At 43.3% G+C, this 19,099-nt stretch overlaps 1 protein-coding gene across 2 annotated transcripts in view; it reads right to left on the bottom strand.

Moving 5' to 3' along the window:
• Nucleotides 1–18,200, bottom strand: part of LOC126262450 (ejaculatory bulb-specific protein 3-like) — a 66,196-nt gene extending 47,996 nt beyond the window's left edge. The window contains exons 1-2 of one of the 2 annotated variants that reach the window (XM_049959104.1): nucleotides 17,996–18,200; nucleotides 16,057–16,127 (exon numbers count right to left, since the gene is read on the bottom strand). In XM_049959104.1, coding sequence (XP_049815061.1) covers nucleotides 16,057–16,127; nucleotides 17,996–18,191 — 267 coding nt within the window. In that variant the 5' untranslated portion in view covers nucleotides 18,192–18,200. Of the gene's footprint in view, nucleotides 1–15,872; nucleotides 16,128–17,995 lie in introns of those variants that run through there. The other variant, XM_049959105.1, reaches the window with a different exon arrangement.
• Nucleotides 18,201–19,099: the final 899 nt, after the last annotated feature.

The raw sequence follows: 19,099 nt of genomic DNA, 5'->3' as shown, positions 1-19,099 counted from the left end.
ATGCTTCCACAGCGTAACCCTGCTCCCACCAGCCTGCGTCCGTGGAGCGCTGCACGTTTCGACTCGTCGTTCACTTCGATGACTGCGTTTGAGGAGGCGACCATCGACCTAGTGTAGCAAAAATGTGAATCACCCGGAGAGCCAACAGGTTTCCACTGTTCGGTGGCCCCCGTTGGGTCAACATATGAACATGTGGGGGTAGTATGCTGCAGAGCACCATGTTAAACAATGTACGATGAACGGTGTGCTCCGAAACACTTGTGCATGAACGGTATGCTCTCTAGGCCGAGATGCCACAGATCACCATCTGTTCTATTTTACAGAGCAGACAAACCTCCGAACACCGCGTTGTGTGAAGAGTCGTGGAAGTCCAACCATTTAGCTTCTAGTGGTAGCTTCACTGTCCTGTCTCTTTCCGTATATGCTCAAGACAGTAACACTCGTTCACAGGCTCTGCGTAATAGTAATCTGCCATTTGTAAGGGCGTAAAACTGTACAATAAGCTGCCCAACGAGATTAAAGAGACAACTAAAATCTAGATACTTGAAAAGTCAGTTAAAGCGTACCTGGATAAGAGCTCGTACTACAAATTCAAGGCTTGTTTTAGATAACACAGAACAGTGTGTGCTAAAAAATAATAATTTATTTATTGATAAACAATTATCATTCTATAACAAACTGCCCTAATTTAATCACTGTTACTGTAAAATACTGTGCCCAGGGTTTGAGAAGGACCAGTCTAAATATTTTCCAATTTCTTGAGCTCAAGATTTTATTCGTTGTGGTATGAAAAACAGCTTTAAAAGACAGGGCAGGGGGACAATACGAAGAATTCAATAGAATGGCGACATAATGGTCAAGATCCTGATGCCAGCTGAGTGTGTGTGTGTGTGTGTGTGTGTGTGTGTGTGTGTGTGCGCGCACAGTGTACAGTGATGCGATACAAATAAATAGTGTTAGAAAAACTTTGATGTGTTTTTTTTGTTATGGTTTTAGGGCGCAAAACTGCTACGGTCATTAGCGCCCGCTCTGTGACTTCGGAAAAGCTAAAAACGAAACTGGAAACTAGCAGCAATGGGAGCAAAACTCAAAAAAGTGGGGAAACCAAAAACAGAAGGAAAGCTTAAAAAACCACTATAGAAGGGCGGTTGTTTGTCCCCCAAAAGAGCTTCAAATTACTGACGTCATCTCACTGGCACTAATGAACTCGAGAACGCGATCGGCTGATTGCGTGTCATCTGCTAAAATGGAAGATATATCAGGCGACAGTTGTAGACGGGCGCGTAACGGAGTAAAATAGGGGCACTCAAGTAAAAGGTGTTTCACCGTCCACAGTTGAGAGCAGTGAGGACAAAGTGGGGGAGGATCGCCGCTTAAAAGATGTGGATGGCTAAAAAGACAGTGCCCTATCCGGAGTCTAGTTAAAATTACCTCCCCCCGACGACGATTTCGGGAGGAAGAGGTCCAAGCACAGGGAAGAGCGTTCACGTCCAGCAATTTATTATTGGGAAGTGTCGACCTATGTGTGTGCTATAAAAGAGCAACACGAAGACATAAAACACTCCCTAGATCGGCGAAGGGAATCATGCGAATAGCTGGCCGAAGAAGAGAGACTGCAGCCTTGGCCGCTATATCGGCCGCCTTATTTCCACAGATACCAACATGTCCTGGGATCCAGAGGAACGCCACAGAAACGCCCCTCAAGTGGAGCAAGTGGAGGCAGTCCTGAATCCGGTGGACCAGAGGGTGGACAGGGAAGAGAGCTTGGACACTGAGCTTGGAAGGGGCAGTGTCAGAAAGGATTTTGTCATGAAAATTAAATAGGGAGGTAGAAGAAAGGAAAGGAAAGAGAAGGAACCAGTGATATCAGCTGCATCGGGACTTAACGCGGAATCAGAGGCGACGTGAGAACATGATTAACGAACTGGGACTCAAACCTGGTACCTCCTGCTTACCAGGCAGTTGCATTAACCACTGCCCCACCTGAACTCAGTGTTTATTGCAAATGCGCAGAATATCTCGGCATGCATCCCGCTCGACTCACATTCCCGCATAGCAACACCTATCAGCAACCCTCTTCCATTTCTTTCATGCTCACTAATTTGTGGATTCTTTGCCCAACGATGCATGAATGCATGTTTTTTGTTCTCTCTGACATGTCCGAAAGAATAGACAACATGCAGGGTCCACAGCTGTGATACGTTTTATGAAAATTGAGGGCGGAGATGAGACAAACGACAGAAAAGGAAAGGAAAGGAAAGGAAAGGAAAGGAAAGGAAAGGAAAGGAAAGGAAAGGAAAGGAAAGGAGGAAAGGAAAGGAAAGGAAAGGAAAGAGAAGGAACTAATGATATGAGATGACTTGGACAGGATTTGTGATTGGTGTAAAGAATGGCAGCTAACTCTAAATATAGATAAATGTAAATTAATGCAGATGAATAGGAAAAAGAATCCCGTAATGTTTGAATACTCCATTAGTAGTGTAGCGCTTGACACAGTCACGTCGATTAAATATTTGGGCGTAACATTGCAGAGCGATATGAAGTGGGACAAGCATGTAATGGCAGTTGTGGGGAAGGCAGAGAGTCGTCTTCGGTTCATTGGTAGAATTTTGGGAAGATGTGGTTCATCTGTAAAGGAGACCGCTTATAAAACACTAATACGACCTGTTCTCGAGTACTGCTCGAGCGTTTGGGATCCCTATCAGGTCGGCTTGAGGGAGGACATAGAAGCAACTCAGAGGCGTGCTGCTAGATTTGTTACTGGTAGGTTTGATCATCACGCGAGTGTTACGGAAATGCTTCAGGAATTCGAGTGGGAGACTCTGGAGGAAAGGAGGCGTTCATTTCGTAAATCGCTTCTGAGGAAATTTAGAGAACCAGCATTTGAGGCTGACTGCACTACAATTTTACTGCCGCCAACTTATATTTCGCGGAAAGACCACAAAGATAAGATAAGAGAGATTAGGTCTCGTACAGAGGCACATAGGTAGTCATTTTTCCCTCGTTCTGTTTGGGAGTGGAACAGGGAGAGAAGATGCTAGTTGTGGTACGAGGTACCCTCCGCCACGCACCGTATGGTGGATTGCGGAGTATGTATGTAGATGTAGATGTAGAACTACATTGGGAATTTATGTGGAATCAGAGGCGACAAGTGAAAATGTGTGTCGGCCTGGCACTCGAACACAGATCTTCTGCTATGTCCTCCATGCTCGCTAATTTTAGATACTCCGTGGAGGATGAACGTAACTGTGCGTCCGCAGTGGCTCTGTGGACTGATCGCCCATCGAGGCGAATCAGCTGTATGAATGCGTGGTGTCTATATTGTTTCGGACATGTCCGAAAGAACAAAGACCACACATTCATAGAGGGTGTTGAGAATAAAACCGGTGCGCCTCACAACTGAGATTCAATTAGGAATGAACTAACTAAAAAAGAATAGTTAACATTAACACAAAAAGCATGTAGTTACATGTTCTTAAGAGATGCTGGAAGTGGTGGCCATGGGCATTTCGACACAGTGTTGCCTCTTTATAAGTAATTCGATGAGAGATGATTAATCGATAGTGAGGCATAATAGTTTTGTGTGGCGCGCTGTGTATAATTGATTCGCCTAGATGGCCGTTTTCACTTGTCGCTGCAGATTCCGCATAAAGTCCCGATGCACGTCATACCATTAGTCCTTCCCTTTCCTTTCATTTAGTCCCCCACCCCCTCCATCCATTTTCAATTTACATGATATCACAGCTGCGGATCCTGTGTGGTACCTGTTCCGTCGGACACGTCCGAAAGAATATAGACACCACGCATTCATGATAGATAGATACTCAGCGATCACAGGCCCTGCAGACCAAGCGCTGCTCCCAGAAACTGCCTCCATTCCTTCCTGTTCAGTACCCGGTTCCTCCAGGTGTCTTCAATTCCCAGGGCAGCTAGGTCCTTCGCCAGGTCGTCCATCCAGCGCTGCCTTGGTCGTCTAATGGGACGTTTGGTGTTTGGTTTACCCGCTAGTGGCATCTTCGTCTGTCTTCCATCTGGCATACGGGCTACATGGCCCACCCATTGTATTCTTTTGCTCTTTATCTTCGGTAGGATAGTTGTTTGTCGCATCAGAAGGTAGATTGCCTCGTTTTTCCTCCTCCGCCATTCTCCGTTATCTAAAACTGGTCCCCATATCTTCCGCATTCATACAAAAAGGATCTTGGGCTGACCGGCAATCAAGTCAGAGTCTCGGACTGACCAGCGGGCGCTCCAGACAGAGCAGTCGGGTCTTGAACTGCGAGCAGCGGTGCACGGTGGACTTCATTCCTATGGCGGCAAGGGGCGGCAGCCCACAGTCGTCCCTGACACCTCGCGAGCCATTAAGCTGACCCGTCCATGCAGACCAGTGCTTTCCCGTGTAGCAGTTAGAGTCAGTCACTCGGTGGAAAGCCAAACATGAAAAGCCTCTTCCAAGTTGGTTCATCAAGGATCTGTCTGTTGGACCTCACTAACGGTCAGCGCGGGTCATGGCCCCTATGTGGACACAAGCAACCCAGTGGAGCAGTTGGTGTCTTTTTTCCGGGCGAGAGGAAGGCGATTCCAGTGGAGACGCCGACAGGGGTTTCCAGATCACAACAGGAGCTCTAACTGGGTGCTCTAGCGGCCGACAACAGTATTTGATCGGACGAGTGATGTAACGAAGTGTAGAGTGAAGCGCACACGGTGCATTCCGTGTATCAGATGACCAGTAATATTACAAACTATAGATCCGTGGGCACAGCGCGACGGAGCTTTGCTTTAGTGACCATAAGGGGTTAGGCATAGACCAGCACTGATAGCCAGAACATTATGACCACCTACCTAATAGCCAATATGTCCAACGTTGGCACGGATAACAGCGACGACGCATCGTTTCGTGGAAACAATGAGATCTGGGTAGATCACTGGACGGAGTTGGCACCACAAAATTCACCTGATTCCCGTAAATTGGAGGGAGGGGCAGGCGATGAGCTCTGACGCCATGTTGAATCACATCCCAGACGTGTTCCATCGGGTTAAGATCTGTCGAGTTAGGAACCAGCACGTCAACTGGAACTCGCCACTGTTTTTCTCAAACCATTCTGTCACACTCCTGGCGTTGTGACATGGAGCGTTATGATGTAGAAAAATTCCACTGCCGTCGGCAAACATGGAAGTTATGAAGGGATGTACATGGTCTGCAACCAGTGTACGATACTCCTTGGAGGCCATTGTGCCTTGCACGAGCTCCACTGGACCCATGGATGCCATCGTGGATGTTCCGCAGACCATAATGAAGTCGCCGCCACTTTGTTTCCATCCCGAAGTGCAGCTGTCAATGAGTTGTTCCCTGGAAGACAAAGAATTCGCGATCTCCCATCTGCATGATGAAGAACATAGATGTATTCATTCGACTATGCAGCGCTCTGGCAATGCGCCAACGTCTAGTGTCGATGGTCACGCGCCCATTTCAGTCGTAGTCACCGATGTCATGGTGTTAACATTGGCACATGCTTGGTCGTCTGCTGTGGGATTCATCATTAGGAATATTCGGCGCACCGTGTGTTCAAATACACTTTTGAACTCTGCTCACCTTTAAAGTCTGATGTTCTTTCCACCACAGTTCATCGTCTGTCCAGCCTTCGATGTCCGAGGCATGTAATAAAGGACGGCCACCCAAAATACGACGTCTGGACGTGGTTTCACCTTGATTTCGCCCCCTGTTCAGGACACTCACCACAGTATTCTTCGAACACCCGACAAGTTGTGCAGTTTCCGACAATTTCGTGCCAAGGCTACAGCCCATCACAATGTGGTCTCGGTCAAACTCAGGCAGATTGTGCGCTTTCCTGAACAGCACGCTCACTCATAATACACGTACCATGCGTGTATCTGAGCAGCAATCATTCCTCGCCAGCTGACGCTGCTATCGCCTGGACGGGTTTATATCGACAGGATGCCGGTGTTCATAATGTTTTGGCTGTTCTGTATATATTTAGTTGAGTGCTAACGGAAAGAGTCTTAATTCAATCAGAGTGTTGTCTTGCATTTGCTTCCCTGCAGTTAACTGCATGATTTAATTTTTACTGTCGTTTTTCTGTTTGTGGCCAAGAGCTAGATATTGTAAGATATTACAATACCATAAACTATTTTTGGCCACATTCTGACTGAATTTTGTTTCCATTATGTTAAAGGTACTTTACCCTGTTGTCCTCTTGTTGACCGCTGCCTTCAAGAACTGTATCGGCCTATTGATTCTGTTTTGTTATCATTTCTCTGTTGTCGAGAAGAATCTTTTATGTTTAACAAATTAGATGTTAAACATCTGTTGCCTGCACAACCGCTAGCCCGAAGCACACTCCACCCAAATTCTACAGTAGAAAGATAATATTACTGTGTGCACAAATCAGTTAATTTTAATTTTTTTTATTCCGATAGCGTGTCATGTCTGATACCAATCAGAATATGATCTATGGACTAAAAAACATTAACTAACTAGTTACACACGCTCGCTTTGTTGGGTGTTGTCTTTGCTGATTTTTTGGACCTTACTGTCTGAAACTGTTTTGTATGGTTTCATTTTGTCTTCGATTGTCTTCTATGCCACTTCGCCTTGTTACATTTTAGCAGTAAAGCCCTCGAAAATATGCGCTCACGAGTCAAACGTTAAAACCAGTATCCATTGCGAGAGTGACTGAAGCTTGATTGTGATGTGGATAGATGAAGCGCTAAGTAAATTATTTAAGCTGTGTGGAGACGAATAGAAAATCTTTCTAGCCACAATACGGCCGTAAATGAGAAAACATGAGAATATTCTTTGACATAATCGACACTGACAAAAGTGACGGCCCACTGCCTGGAAATGAGCGTCTCGGAATGAGCAAAGTTGGTCGGCTGTTCGCGTGTTAATTTCGTAAGCATTTGTGGAGTGGCTGGTAGATGGTAAGGCCACGATTAGGCGACAACGTGTTGCATGTCCACGCAGCATCACATAAAGTGCAAGTCGGATGCTTGTTCACTCTGTATAGTAGGATAGGCGGCGAGATGTGGCAGATCTGAAGACAGTGAATAACGCTGGTGTAGGCACAGTTGTTTCACAGCACTCCGTTCAGTGCACACTGTCGAGCATGGGGCTCAACAGCCGACGAGGCTCAACAAAATTCCCAATCACACTTGCAGTGGACACAGTGTCATCGAACTCTGGAAAAATCCAGACAGGCAAAGCTGCTAGTAAAGTATTTATTTAAGCGACTGGTTTCGGTAAGGCTATGTTAGGATCTTTGGAATATCAACTTTACAATTCATACAATCTCCACTATCTACGCTTTGTACACCGTGTCATATCACAAATTACGGAGAGTTTATATATTGTAAAGTTGAAAATCCGAAGATGGTATCGTAGCTGTATCGAAACCGGTCATTTTAATAAATACTTTACTACCAGCCTTGCCTCTGGATTTTTTCCAGACTTCATTATACTACAGATCACTCACGTTCTGGTAATGTCAGGAATGTACAAACTGCCATCGAGAACGGACCGTGGATTGATGGAAACGTGTAGCCTGATCGGATTAATCACGTTTCTTGTTACAGCAGGTCAGTGGTCTTGTCTGGATACGCGGTCCTTCGGGTGAACAGCTCCTCGAAATATGCTCTCTTCCAAGGACGCAGGCTGATGGGGGGCAGTATCATGCTATGTGTGACAGTGATATGGGATTCTGTGGAACTTGTGGTAGTAATCAACGGCACTGTGACAATCGTAGGTTACGACAACGTTATTGCGGACTGCCTGCATCGCTTCGCGGATGATGTCTTTTAGGACAGCGATGGTATCTTCCAGCAGGACAACATCGTATCACATCGACAGAATGGTACTTCGAGGAATCGTGGTTTCAGGAAAAAGAGAGTATACTCCTGTATTTTAGACATAGCTGCACAACAGCAACGGTTCCACGTAATAAAATTATAAACAGCCGACCAGTTGCAATGGATAAAGAATTCTTTACCTAGGTTTCAACAAACTTAAATTTGTCTTCTTCAGAAGGTGGCAAATTAGTACATGGATCTTGCAGAGCTCACAACCGGTTGTGAGCTCTGCAAGATCCATGTACTAATTTGCCACCTTCTGAAGAAGACAAATTTAAATTTGTTGAAACCTAGGTAAAGAATTCTTTATCCATTGCAATTGGTCGGCTGTTTATAATTTTATATAGTATACTCATGCTTATGCTCTAGCCGCGATACTCGATTGATCTCAATACCATGCAATACATCTGGCAGCCAGCTTCAAGTCCTCAAACTACCGATCCATAAGGTACGGAAACTATTTGACCTCTCCAGAAGGATACCAAACAGTTATCGAATCCCTGCCACACAGAACCACTGCTGTATCTGTGGTGTGCGTACTGTAAGACCTTCGGTACACACACCATCAGATTATTTGACTTGTCGCTCTAACGAATTAGGCGAGTGTCAGCAATATGTCTCGTGGTCTTATCGTGGCGTGTTTATCTTCTGCCGTTAGGTCAGACGATAGAAATGCCACTTGCACGCTTAGAGTAGCAGATTGACGGTGACCAACTTTCAACAGAACTTGATTAATTTTCACACACATTTATTAAAATAATAAAAAATATAGACATTACGTAACTTGATTCTGGATGCTGTTAAAATTGACAATCTGAAGTTCCTTTGGTCTTGGTACGTTAATCTTATTCTCACATTTCTGATGCTTGACAAAGTGTCTATACATTTCTCTTCGTGGCTATGTACAGGAATATGATAATCTTATTAGGCGCAGACTGAAACTTGACTATAGACTGATGCAGACTGATGCAGACAAATGCAGACTGATCGGAGGTCTGTACACTCGTTATAATACCTCGCGCGTTCAGGTATCACTGCGCGAGTGTGATCCGCGAGGAGAAAAGGTTCTACGTTAGCAGCAATCTCATTGGCTGCGTTACATATTAATACGCGGATCGGCGGAAGCAGAATTTGGTCCATCTTTATGGCAGCGCCATCTCGTAGAGCGGAGACGGACGAGCGCTGCACCTGCGCTGTTGTGCTTAGCGGGGCGCGCTTTAAGGTACGTTGTCCAAGACGCGACGCACACTAGCGACTGCGACGGGTCGCTACGTGACGTCAGAAGTTGCCTGTTGGCGCATGCGCAGTTCGAGTTTGGGATGCGACGCGCGACTGTTGCGGCAGCTGTCGCAGCACTGCACCAGTGAGCAGTGTTGCGATGGAAGTCGCACGACACAAAGACGTACGGCTGCCAGAAAGCCACTCAAGGAAAACTGAAGTGAGCCACTCACAGGATGTGATGCTCTGTGAGCTGGTCTCGCAACATCCTTGCCTTTACGATTTGAAGAACCCTAAATATAGAGACACTATGTTCAGAGACAGAATTTGGGAAGAAATTGGTGCACAGTTGAAACTGGCAGGTGAGTGAAATATAATATTTCCCATTAATGCAAATTTTTCAGGCCTGTTATGAAAATCATATAATCCATGCAGATGTAGAATTAGAATGATGAACTTGAAGGTCAATTTTCGCATTACTCTTTTTTGTGACGATAAAAATTGAAAACGGCAAGTACATTATAAAATGAACAATCTAAAGTATAACCAGAAAGTTACATGTTACAATACCTTCACTTCGAAAGTAAATGGTAGATTGGTGTCTTGATGATACCTTCTAGTTGTGAAAAACCACCACCAGATTGTTGTACAGCTTTCTGTAATCAATAGATGTTCGTTTTTGAGGAAGGTGTTTCTCAACAGATTGCGCAAACAGTTTGCTGCAATAAGTAATTTGTCACATTCACTTCAATTCATTGGTAGAAGGTGGTGCTCAAAAAACTTGTGCCAAAAGTGCACTACTGTTTTACAAGGCCCTTCTGGTCTGACACAGTTCACAATTGAAATTCGTCTTTTGTAAATCCTGGAGCCATCTTCTGAGTGCAGCTTCGCAAGATTAAATGTTCCATGTCATCCATAACGATGTATGCTGTCAGAATATAAGAATATGGAAGTTCATTTGGATGGGAATAAAGAGTCAGTCGGCTATGAAAGTTGCCTTAGCTTCGGCTATGAAAGTTGCCTTAGCTTGTTCCAAAAGTTTCTGCATGGGAGAAACTGACAAGTATAATTTGGGGAAATTTTGTGAACAAGCACGGACATTATTTCTTCCACATTTCTGCTAGTGTATACTGTAGACGTTCAGAATGAAAATTCTAGTCATGTTTAAGGTGAAACCCTATCTTGTTGTCAAGAACTTGAAACAATGCAATGACGCTAGCGTGCGCTTATTGTTAATAAACTTATCTTGCATTGGAATTTTAGGTTAAATGTGCAAAAACAGATGGAGGAATATTCGGGACTCGCATCAGAGAAATAAACGAGAAAGAAAGCTTGGAACAGGTTCAGATGCCTCAGCAAAACCAAGAAAATGGGTTCTGCTTGATCACTTGGCTTTAAGAAACCTACATTTCGTGGCATTTTAAATGAAATTGTCAAGAGCATATGGAGAAATATTAGTAACTCATACCGGAGAAATATATGACATAAAATGGTTTCATTAGGTCCAAATGTGTCAGCGAAACAAAACAAATGCATTCTCTAACGTGTGATGGCCACACGATTCTCGTTGCGCGTCGACAGAACTGGCGGCTAGTCGCGACGCTCCCGGAGATATATGAGCCCAAATCTCGGAAACGGAGATCGATATCATTCTGATCTCAACTTTAAAAATAATTTCGATATGTTAGCTTCTTTTCATCGGCAACGATGTATGACCTAACGTGAACCATACGTAAAGTAGCCAGCGACCACATTTTTCACTGTACACAATTCAAATTTTATGCAGTAGGTTACTTGTAAATTAAGTATCGGAATAACTGTGACGAATATCGGAAAAATAGACACCTCATTATCAAGCTGTGATGTGAAACTGTAAGATACGCAAACATCAATTTTTTGTGCCTTTTACTTTCCTCACAATTGATAGAGAAGTAATATACAGCGAAAAAAACACGCAAAACCGGAAGAGATACTTTTCAATTTTTTAAAGTAAAAGGAGAATCTGTATCGAAAAAGTAACTCTGGGAGCCGATGTAACTTTGTTGCATTAACATACAGTATTTTTACAGCAAGAAAACCGGAATTCTTATTTTTCTTATGTATTTGAATCCGCCGCCGCCGACCTTAGCTTGGGAAACGGCGACGACTCCAGTCGTGTTGCGGCCGTGTCGCCGTCTGCCAGGGTGGGAAAAGAGGAGGGGGCAGCGTCGCAGTCGCAGCCAACTGTCGCGTCTTGCACAACGTAACTTTAGTGGGAAAGTTGTGTACGCGCTGACTACGCGGAACTAGGTACACAACAGTATCCCAGTCCGAAGGCGGACCTGCACGATATGAAGCAGATGGTCATAATGCTTTAGCTCGAGAGTGTATAAACACATTTACTGCGGTGTCGGTACGCATATTTTTCAACGCATCTTGGTGTCTCTTGTAATTGACGGATTACTACTGCACTCTCATCATATAAGAAATACTGAGACCATAAGGAAAAATGGGTTGTTTCAAGCTCGTTCCAGTCACAAATGCATATTGCCACTTTCCACGTTAACATAACATAACTGCTCCGTGCTACTGATACAGACTGTAGAGAGTCCAATATCGTGATTATTTTCAAAATTTCATGTCACACTAATAACGGGAATTAGAAACAGTTGTCAGCGTACATGTGGGAACGAGACGTAGGAATCGGATACCAAAGGCTAGCAGAACCCTAGGACGCCTAAGGGGGGGGGGGGGGGGGTTCGTTGAACGCACAATTTTTTTATGTCCCCTGCTTTTGCCCAAATAACTTTCATACTCCATATTCCCTTTGAGTTATTGTTTGTTGGCTATTTTATGAAACGTTAGTGTCAATATATTTTATAGAAAATTCCTGCTTTGAAAGAAAAAATAAATAAACTTATTATGGGTCCAACAACCCCCGCCCCCTCCTTTAGGCTTCCATGCTATAGAAAATTTCCCTTAGTAGGATTTCGTCTTTCTCATCTCTAGAACAATGCAAGTTGGTTTCTTGTTGGTTGGTATTCTCGATATTCACAACAATCGGTTTACTTTCAGAGGAAGGGATTGTTGATGTCAGTCAGCTGTTATTTATCTTGTAAACTTGCAGTGAGTTAGTGCAGTTCCCTACTGTTCACACCCAGACTTAGAAATGACTAAACGAATACGTGACTCGTCTTTAGAAAGAGTTCTGAAAGAAATTTTAGATGAAGATTCTGACTCGAGGAGTGAAAGTGACTATGAGGATGGTGCTATGGAGTATGATTCAGATCGGGAAAGTGATGTGGATGTTAGAGAAGATGAAAATAGCGCAGCTTCAGGCAGTGACCATCAGGATGTTATTGTGGCCAAGTCTGGAAGAATGTACGTAACCACACAGCCTGGAATTCTTCGGAGGTCTGTTGCTAATATAGTAAGAGAGCAGGCAGGAGTAACTCCAGCTGGTGTTTGCCATTCACCTGGAGAAGCCTTGAAGTTACTTCTTACACCTAACATCATGAAAGAAAACTTATGCATTCAAATGAAGAGGCAGTTAGGCGAAATGTTACTTTGACTAATGAGAAAGAATTGTATGCCTTTATAGGAATCCTGATACTTATGGGGGCAAATAAGGACAATTCTGTCAGTGTACGCGATCTCTGGTCAGACCTAGTGAGTCGGCCAGTTTATAAGGGTATTATGGCAAGAGAAAGTTTCAAGGAACTTATTGCAATCATAAGATTTGATGACAAAAGTACTCGCCAGCTAATAAGGGAAGCAGACAAGTTCACAGCAATCCGTGATGTTTTCAACAAAGTGAATGACAGGTTTCCACTACTGTATATGGTCCAAATGGCTCTGAGCACTATGGGACTCAACTGCTGTGGTTATCAGTCCCCTAGAACTTAGAACTACTTAAACCTAACTAACCTAAGGACATCACACACATCCATGCCCGAGGCAGGATTCGAACCTGCGACCGTAGCAGTCGCACGGCTCCGGACTGCGCGCCTAGAGCCGCGAGACCACCGCGGCCGGCACTACTGTATAAACCAGGGGTCCACCTCACCATTGATGAGATGCTCAGCTTGTTTAGAGGGCGCTGCCCCTTCAAAGTATTTATGAATGATAAACCGGGTAAGTATGGCATCCTTATACGCATGATGTCCGATGCAGTTGACAGATATGTCTTGAATATAGAACCCTACGCAGGTAATGTTCGGAATTTGTCGAAAGAAGAACGGGGTTCAGCAGTTGTCGTCAAACATGTGGTAGCACATGTGAAAAATACTCGTCGAAATATTACTACAGACCGATACTACACGTCGGTGGATTTTGCGGAAGAGTTATACCAAGACTACAAAGTTACTACAGTAGGAGCTCTCCAGTCAAACAGGAAGCATATTCCAGACATAACGAAGAACACGTCAAATTGAGAGCTATATTCATCAGTGTTCTTGTTCACAGACCCATCAACAGGCAGGCCTCCAGTAACTTTGGTGTCCTACATAGCAAAAACGAAACCAAGTAAAAACTTACTGGTGTTGTCAACAATGCACCAAGATAAAGGCACTGTTGGAGGAGAGAAGAATAAAACCGAGATAAATGCATATTATAATTCCACTAAAGGTGGAATTGATACCATTGATCAAATGGCACATTTGTACACCTGTAAGAGAGGAAGAAAGAGATGTCCTCTATCTGTATTTTACTCTCTCATCGGCATTTGTGCTATCAATGCAACCACAATATTCATCCAGAAACATCCAAGATGGAATGAAAAGAAAAACAACAAACGGAAACTTTACCTTGTGCAAGCTGGGATGGGACTAGTGTAATTGCAGGTAGAAGACAGAAATGCCAATGCAAGAGGGTTATCTAACCAAATTGTTCAATTAATGGAGACTATTCTACAAAAGAAAATCAAAGAAGTGACAACAGAAGCACGTCAGCCTCCTGCAGGGTAAGGTCGGTATCATATTTGTGTAAGAGAAGCTAAAACAAGGAAGCACAAGTACAACAATCTAAGTAAACCAAAACAGTGTTGTGGACAGTGTCATAAACATGTGTGTAACACACATTCAGAAGAAATTGTGAAGTGTGTCTCTTGCCTTGAAGCTGAGGACTCAGAGTAGTCTATTGTATATGAACACATCTTTATTTTGTATTGTAATATTTCAATTTTTTTATTCACTCAATCCAATATTAACTTAACAACATTTATAAACCGATGCCTTAGTTAAAATGCATAAACCATTTTGAAAGTTGTAATTTTCGTCAGTAAACTTACTTAATACCTGTGGGCTCGCCGAAACCCCCCCCCCTCCCCCCTTAGGCATCCAAGTTAGCAAAAAAGGCTTGGTCGTCCTAGGGTTAAGTATAATGCAACCGTCTCGATATCTTCTATAACAGACATATTCACAACATAATTAACGTTATCTATAGCTCCGCCTCAAAATCTTACATGAGAGACACCAAGACCAAGACTAATGGCTCTGAGCACTATGGGACTTAACCTCTAAGGTCATCAGTCCCCTAGAACTTAGAACTACTTAAACCTAACTAACCTAAGGACATCACACACATCCATGCCCGCGGCAGGATTCGAACCTGCGACCGTAGCGGTCGCGCGGTTCCAGACTGTAGCGCCTTTAGCCGCTTGGTCACCGCGGCCGGCACCAAGACTAATGTTATCTTCTTTGTAAAGGTGATTAATGACTACAGCGCTTTACAAGTTGTGCTGAAGTCAAAGAGAAAAATTTCAGATAAAACAGCAACGGTCATTTGCATGTAGCATTTTTTGTCGATGAGAGCAATGTTCGTAAGTGGCCGTTCAATAATTAATGCTACACAGTTTTTTCTCTGAAGGTTTACGAAGAAAAAATGCTAAATTAGCGGTGGGAGTTCGTGAAATTTTCCCGCTGCAGCCCCTGTACTTTCATGAAGTTAAAATAAGTGGTGGCGCTGTAAGTAGCCTTCAAACTGACATCTGCAGTGGAGGTGCGTTTCAAGCAGAGAGCCGTAATTGAGTTCGCTTTGGCGAAATACAGAGCATGTAAGGTCTTCATAGCGGCTTGCAGAATATCTACGGACCACTGGCAGTGAACAAAAGCACAGTGTCATTGACCTAGGCGTCTGTAAGCGTCGTAACAACGTCGCACTAACGTGTCCGATCTCCTACGAGCGGCCGGCTGCACACAGCTCTGACTCCTACAGCCTTGGGACGTGCGGACACTCTCATTCAAGGTGATCGACTGATCACTATCAGACACCTCTCTGCTCAACTGGACGTCTCTGTCGGTAGTGCTTACACACTCGATGGCGCGGACGTCGACCTATTCAGTGATACCATACCGGCATATAGGCCCTACCATTAAAGCGGAATAATGCCGCCGCACTCAACGTTTAATAACAGGGTTCTGTAGCCAAGAGAATAGGTAATTATATGGTTTATTGTAATTAAGAATAAAACCATCCTCCTTTCAGAAAGAAATGCATTGCGTTAGTAATCATTGTTAGAAACTTGAGTACACAGTGTTAATGTTGCATTACCCATTGAGTGCCCTTCATATGTGTCAGCAAAACGTTATTAAAACTCTTTTGAAACACGTCTAGATTATCATTGACACATAGCTGCAGGCTATGTACGATGTCTCTTCTCCCACAACGCAAACACGAAGTATTGACAATATTCTACAGGTAAACCATTCAGGTGAGATAAAATTTGGATTTATCAGCGTTTTTAATCAATGCAACTATGATTTTTTTCCATTTTTGGATGTAATTATTGATAATTGTATGAAAGACAACGCGGATAGTTACAGGATATATTTTATTATAACAGAACATTTATTCAGTGGAAACGCGAGAGTACAGTGCTTATTGGTGGAGCTCCTTCTCCCTGTCCTCGTACTTCTTGCTGTAGGTGCCGTCGGGGTAGTACTTGGCCTTGAGCTGCGCCCAGATGTCGGGCTTGTGGTTGATGAAGTGCTTCAGTACCTTCTTGGTGCCCTCCTTCTCCTTCTCGTTGCACTTGGCGCACTCGTTGCTCAGGGCGTCGGGTATGACACCTGCAGGCGGAAAAACATTTTAGTAAACCTGAGAGCTTCTCAGATGTAAAGCGGAGTCTACTAATTTTACTTGTGGATAAACTCTTCGTGCTTACAAGTCTTTGCTTACAACTGTGCTATGTACTACCAATCAATACGCCATTTTTATTCGTTCTGGAAACTTAGATAGTGACTTTATACTTTAATAATGAATTCCACCTCCAGATGCTTCACTGCTGAAGGAGGGCATACGTAAAACAAACTTTAGAGGTTCAGCAGTTTTTTAAATATTTCAAATTCTTAGTTATTTATTTTTGTGTTCTGCACAGAAGTATGTGCCTTAGGTCAAATGATAGTGTTAAACAAGCCCAAAAAGATAGACGGTTACAGAAATGAACAGAAATAAGTAAAATATAATTGTGATATAGGAACGAAGTATTGTATGAAACATACAGAAAACACAGGGGATCTACTTTCTGCCCAACAGCTTGATCTAAATACTCCTAATATCCTCCTAGTATTTCAAGCTTTATATTTGGGAAATATACATGAAATATACATGAAAACATTGTAATTGGAGTTCATATAAACGTACTAGTATAGTACGGTACGTCAATAATTCGAGGTAGCAGCACAGTATTATCGCCCACAAAATCCACTTCTTCATTTAAGTGGAGGGATAAATGAGAAAAGTTTCTCAAATTGAATCCTCACGGCTATATAGCAGCAGCAAGTTCACTGACGTAGTTTGTTGCAAATTTGATCTGCACAATAGACGGTAAGACTCTTGAAAAGGTATGTTCCTGCGTAAGAATTAACTTCTGATGAAGAAATTTGTATTTTAGCTCACCTACAACTTGAGTCAAGTTCCATGCTGCTTTTTTATGCGACACTGATAATGCTACGATTACTATTTTTAAGTTCGATGATGGTCATTAAAGACCATGTTCAAAAACAATTACAAATTACTGGATCTTTTCTTTGCAGCCAACATCTGTACGTCGTTCCTCTGCCAAGATTTTTTCTTCCCTGTGGCCATCCGCTGTCTGGTTTCTGTCCATCGTGAGAGTTTCAAACCTGCCGACCTCTAACCTATACTTTCTCCAGCAGATATGTCAGCATTTTATTCAGGCCACTCAGGATCGTTTCTTACGTCTTACGTCCTACGTCTACTATCAACTATCGTAGAAAAATGCTTTTAGAATCTCTTCTCATCCATCCCAAACTGATATCCGCAAAATTTTAGTAGTCACTTACTACAGGGTAACAATTGGTATGACAGTAACACTTTCTGTTTCTTTATATTATTAGTAACGTGAAAATTCTTATAAACCTATGAAGCGACGACCTGCTGTTTTGGCATTTCACACCCGAGAACGTAACTTAATGGAAAACTTTGTAAGCTATCGTCTGTTCTTTGTTATCAGTACGATTGATCACTAATACACTCACTACATATACGTCTCAGCTAGAATCCTAAACAACTTCTACAATACAATCCCACATGGTTCCTTTCCTCCTTTATCATCTAGCGCGAAGATACCAACCCGTTAATGAAATAGCGTGTAATCACATCTCTGTGATCTTTCTTACACATTTTATACAGAGGCCTTTTCTCCACTGTTTAATGTGACATCTTTTCATATTATATCTCTGTATTACTTTTTCATTATTATCAAGTAACACAGTTCTACAAAAGTTTTCTGTGTATCTTTTGTTTTATGTTTTACACAGTTCTCAAAATCACTCATTCTCTGCATCTAACTGAAGTTGGTTAGTTAGAGAATCTTCACTTCGCAACCGAAATTGTCAGTGAATATTTATACATTCTCTAAGCTCATCAGAACATGGAAGGTAGGGAACGCTGTCGGATGCTCCAGGCAACTTACTCTTGAGCTCCTTCCCGTCGGCCGTACAGTTGTTTTCGTCGTTCTCCAGCAGGCACTGGGCGTACTTGTTGAGCAGGCGGTCGTTGGCAGGGATCTCGTCCAGGTTGACGTTGTCGTACTTGGTGGTGTACTTCTCTTCAGCAGCGGCGACCACAATGATGACCAGTGCCGAGACGAGTACCAGGGCGGCCTTCATGTCTGCAGTGCGGGGTTCACAGCTGATGCGGACACTCTCCTGCTGCCAGTATATATACAGCAGGCGGGTCCCCCACCTAGCAACTGCACGCGTCTTTGCCGTCCTGGGAGGCGTTCGTGCGTCACCAGCGTGGCGTGTTTTTCAATTCAAGTTAACAGCCATCCAAGTACGCTTTCCTTAATAGTTCCGAATTTCAGTTGTGAGTGAATCATCTTTTGCAAGTATGCAAGGCATACAGCATATGCGCTTTTATCTTTCATACTTCTCCTCCTGTGATGTCGACATTCCGGTTAGTGGGTGGTGAGCTTTCACTTATTAACTGAGAAACATAACTTCAAGTATTTCAGAATTTTACATTCCATACCCTCTCACAATTTTCTGCAGCAGCGTACGTGTTATCTGACTAGGTGAAACATTTCTTTTGTCCCTCCCTCGGAGAGGTCGTAGAGTAACTCGAAGTTCAACCTCTAGATGTGTCCAGAATTCATACACTCTACCGGTTTACGGTTCATGGCGCAAATTATGTGACGTGTTGCTTCACTGGATTATTCCGAAGTATTTATTCATGGGCTCAGATTAATTCTCTGCGCTCTATGTTATTAAATCACTTTATTAACCGTCTTCTAGCCTCTCTTTGACCTCCCAGGCCCAGTTAAAATTACTACTACTCCTGTACAACTACTTCCACATAGCGTCTCAGATACGACTGAGAGATTGCAAAAGCTATTAGTAGTAGTAGTAGTTTTATTTATGTGCGGGTAACTCTTACGAGAAAATTGGACTTGTGATAATATTACAGTTTAAGAATAAGAACGAAACAAAACTCGTACGTGCAGGCATTTACTGACTTATGGATCTAGTTTTATATGGAAGGGAAGGTCGCCACATACTGTCAGTACACAGGCTCT

Source organism: Schistocerca nitens, chromosome 6 (genome assembly GCF_023898315.1).
Source record: "Schistocerca nitens isolate TAMUIC-IGC-003100 chromosome 6, iqSchNite1.1, whole genome shotgun sequence".
In the NCBI taxonomy this organism is placed as follows: Eukaryota; Metazoa; Arthropoda; class Insecta; order Orthoptera; family Acrididae; genus Schistocerca; species Schistocerca nitens.
Note: the sequence above shows the minus strand (reverse complement) of the source record. Positions and strands in the feature narration are given on the sequence as shown.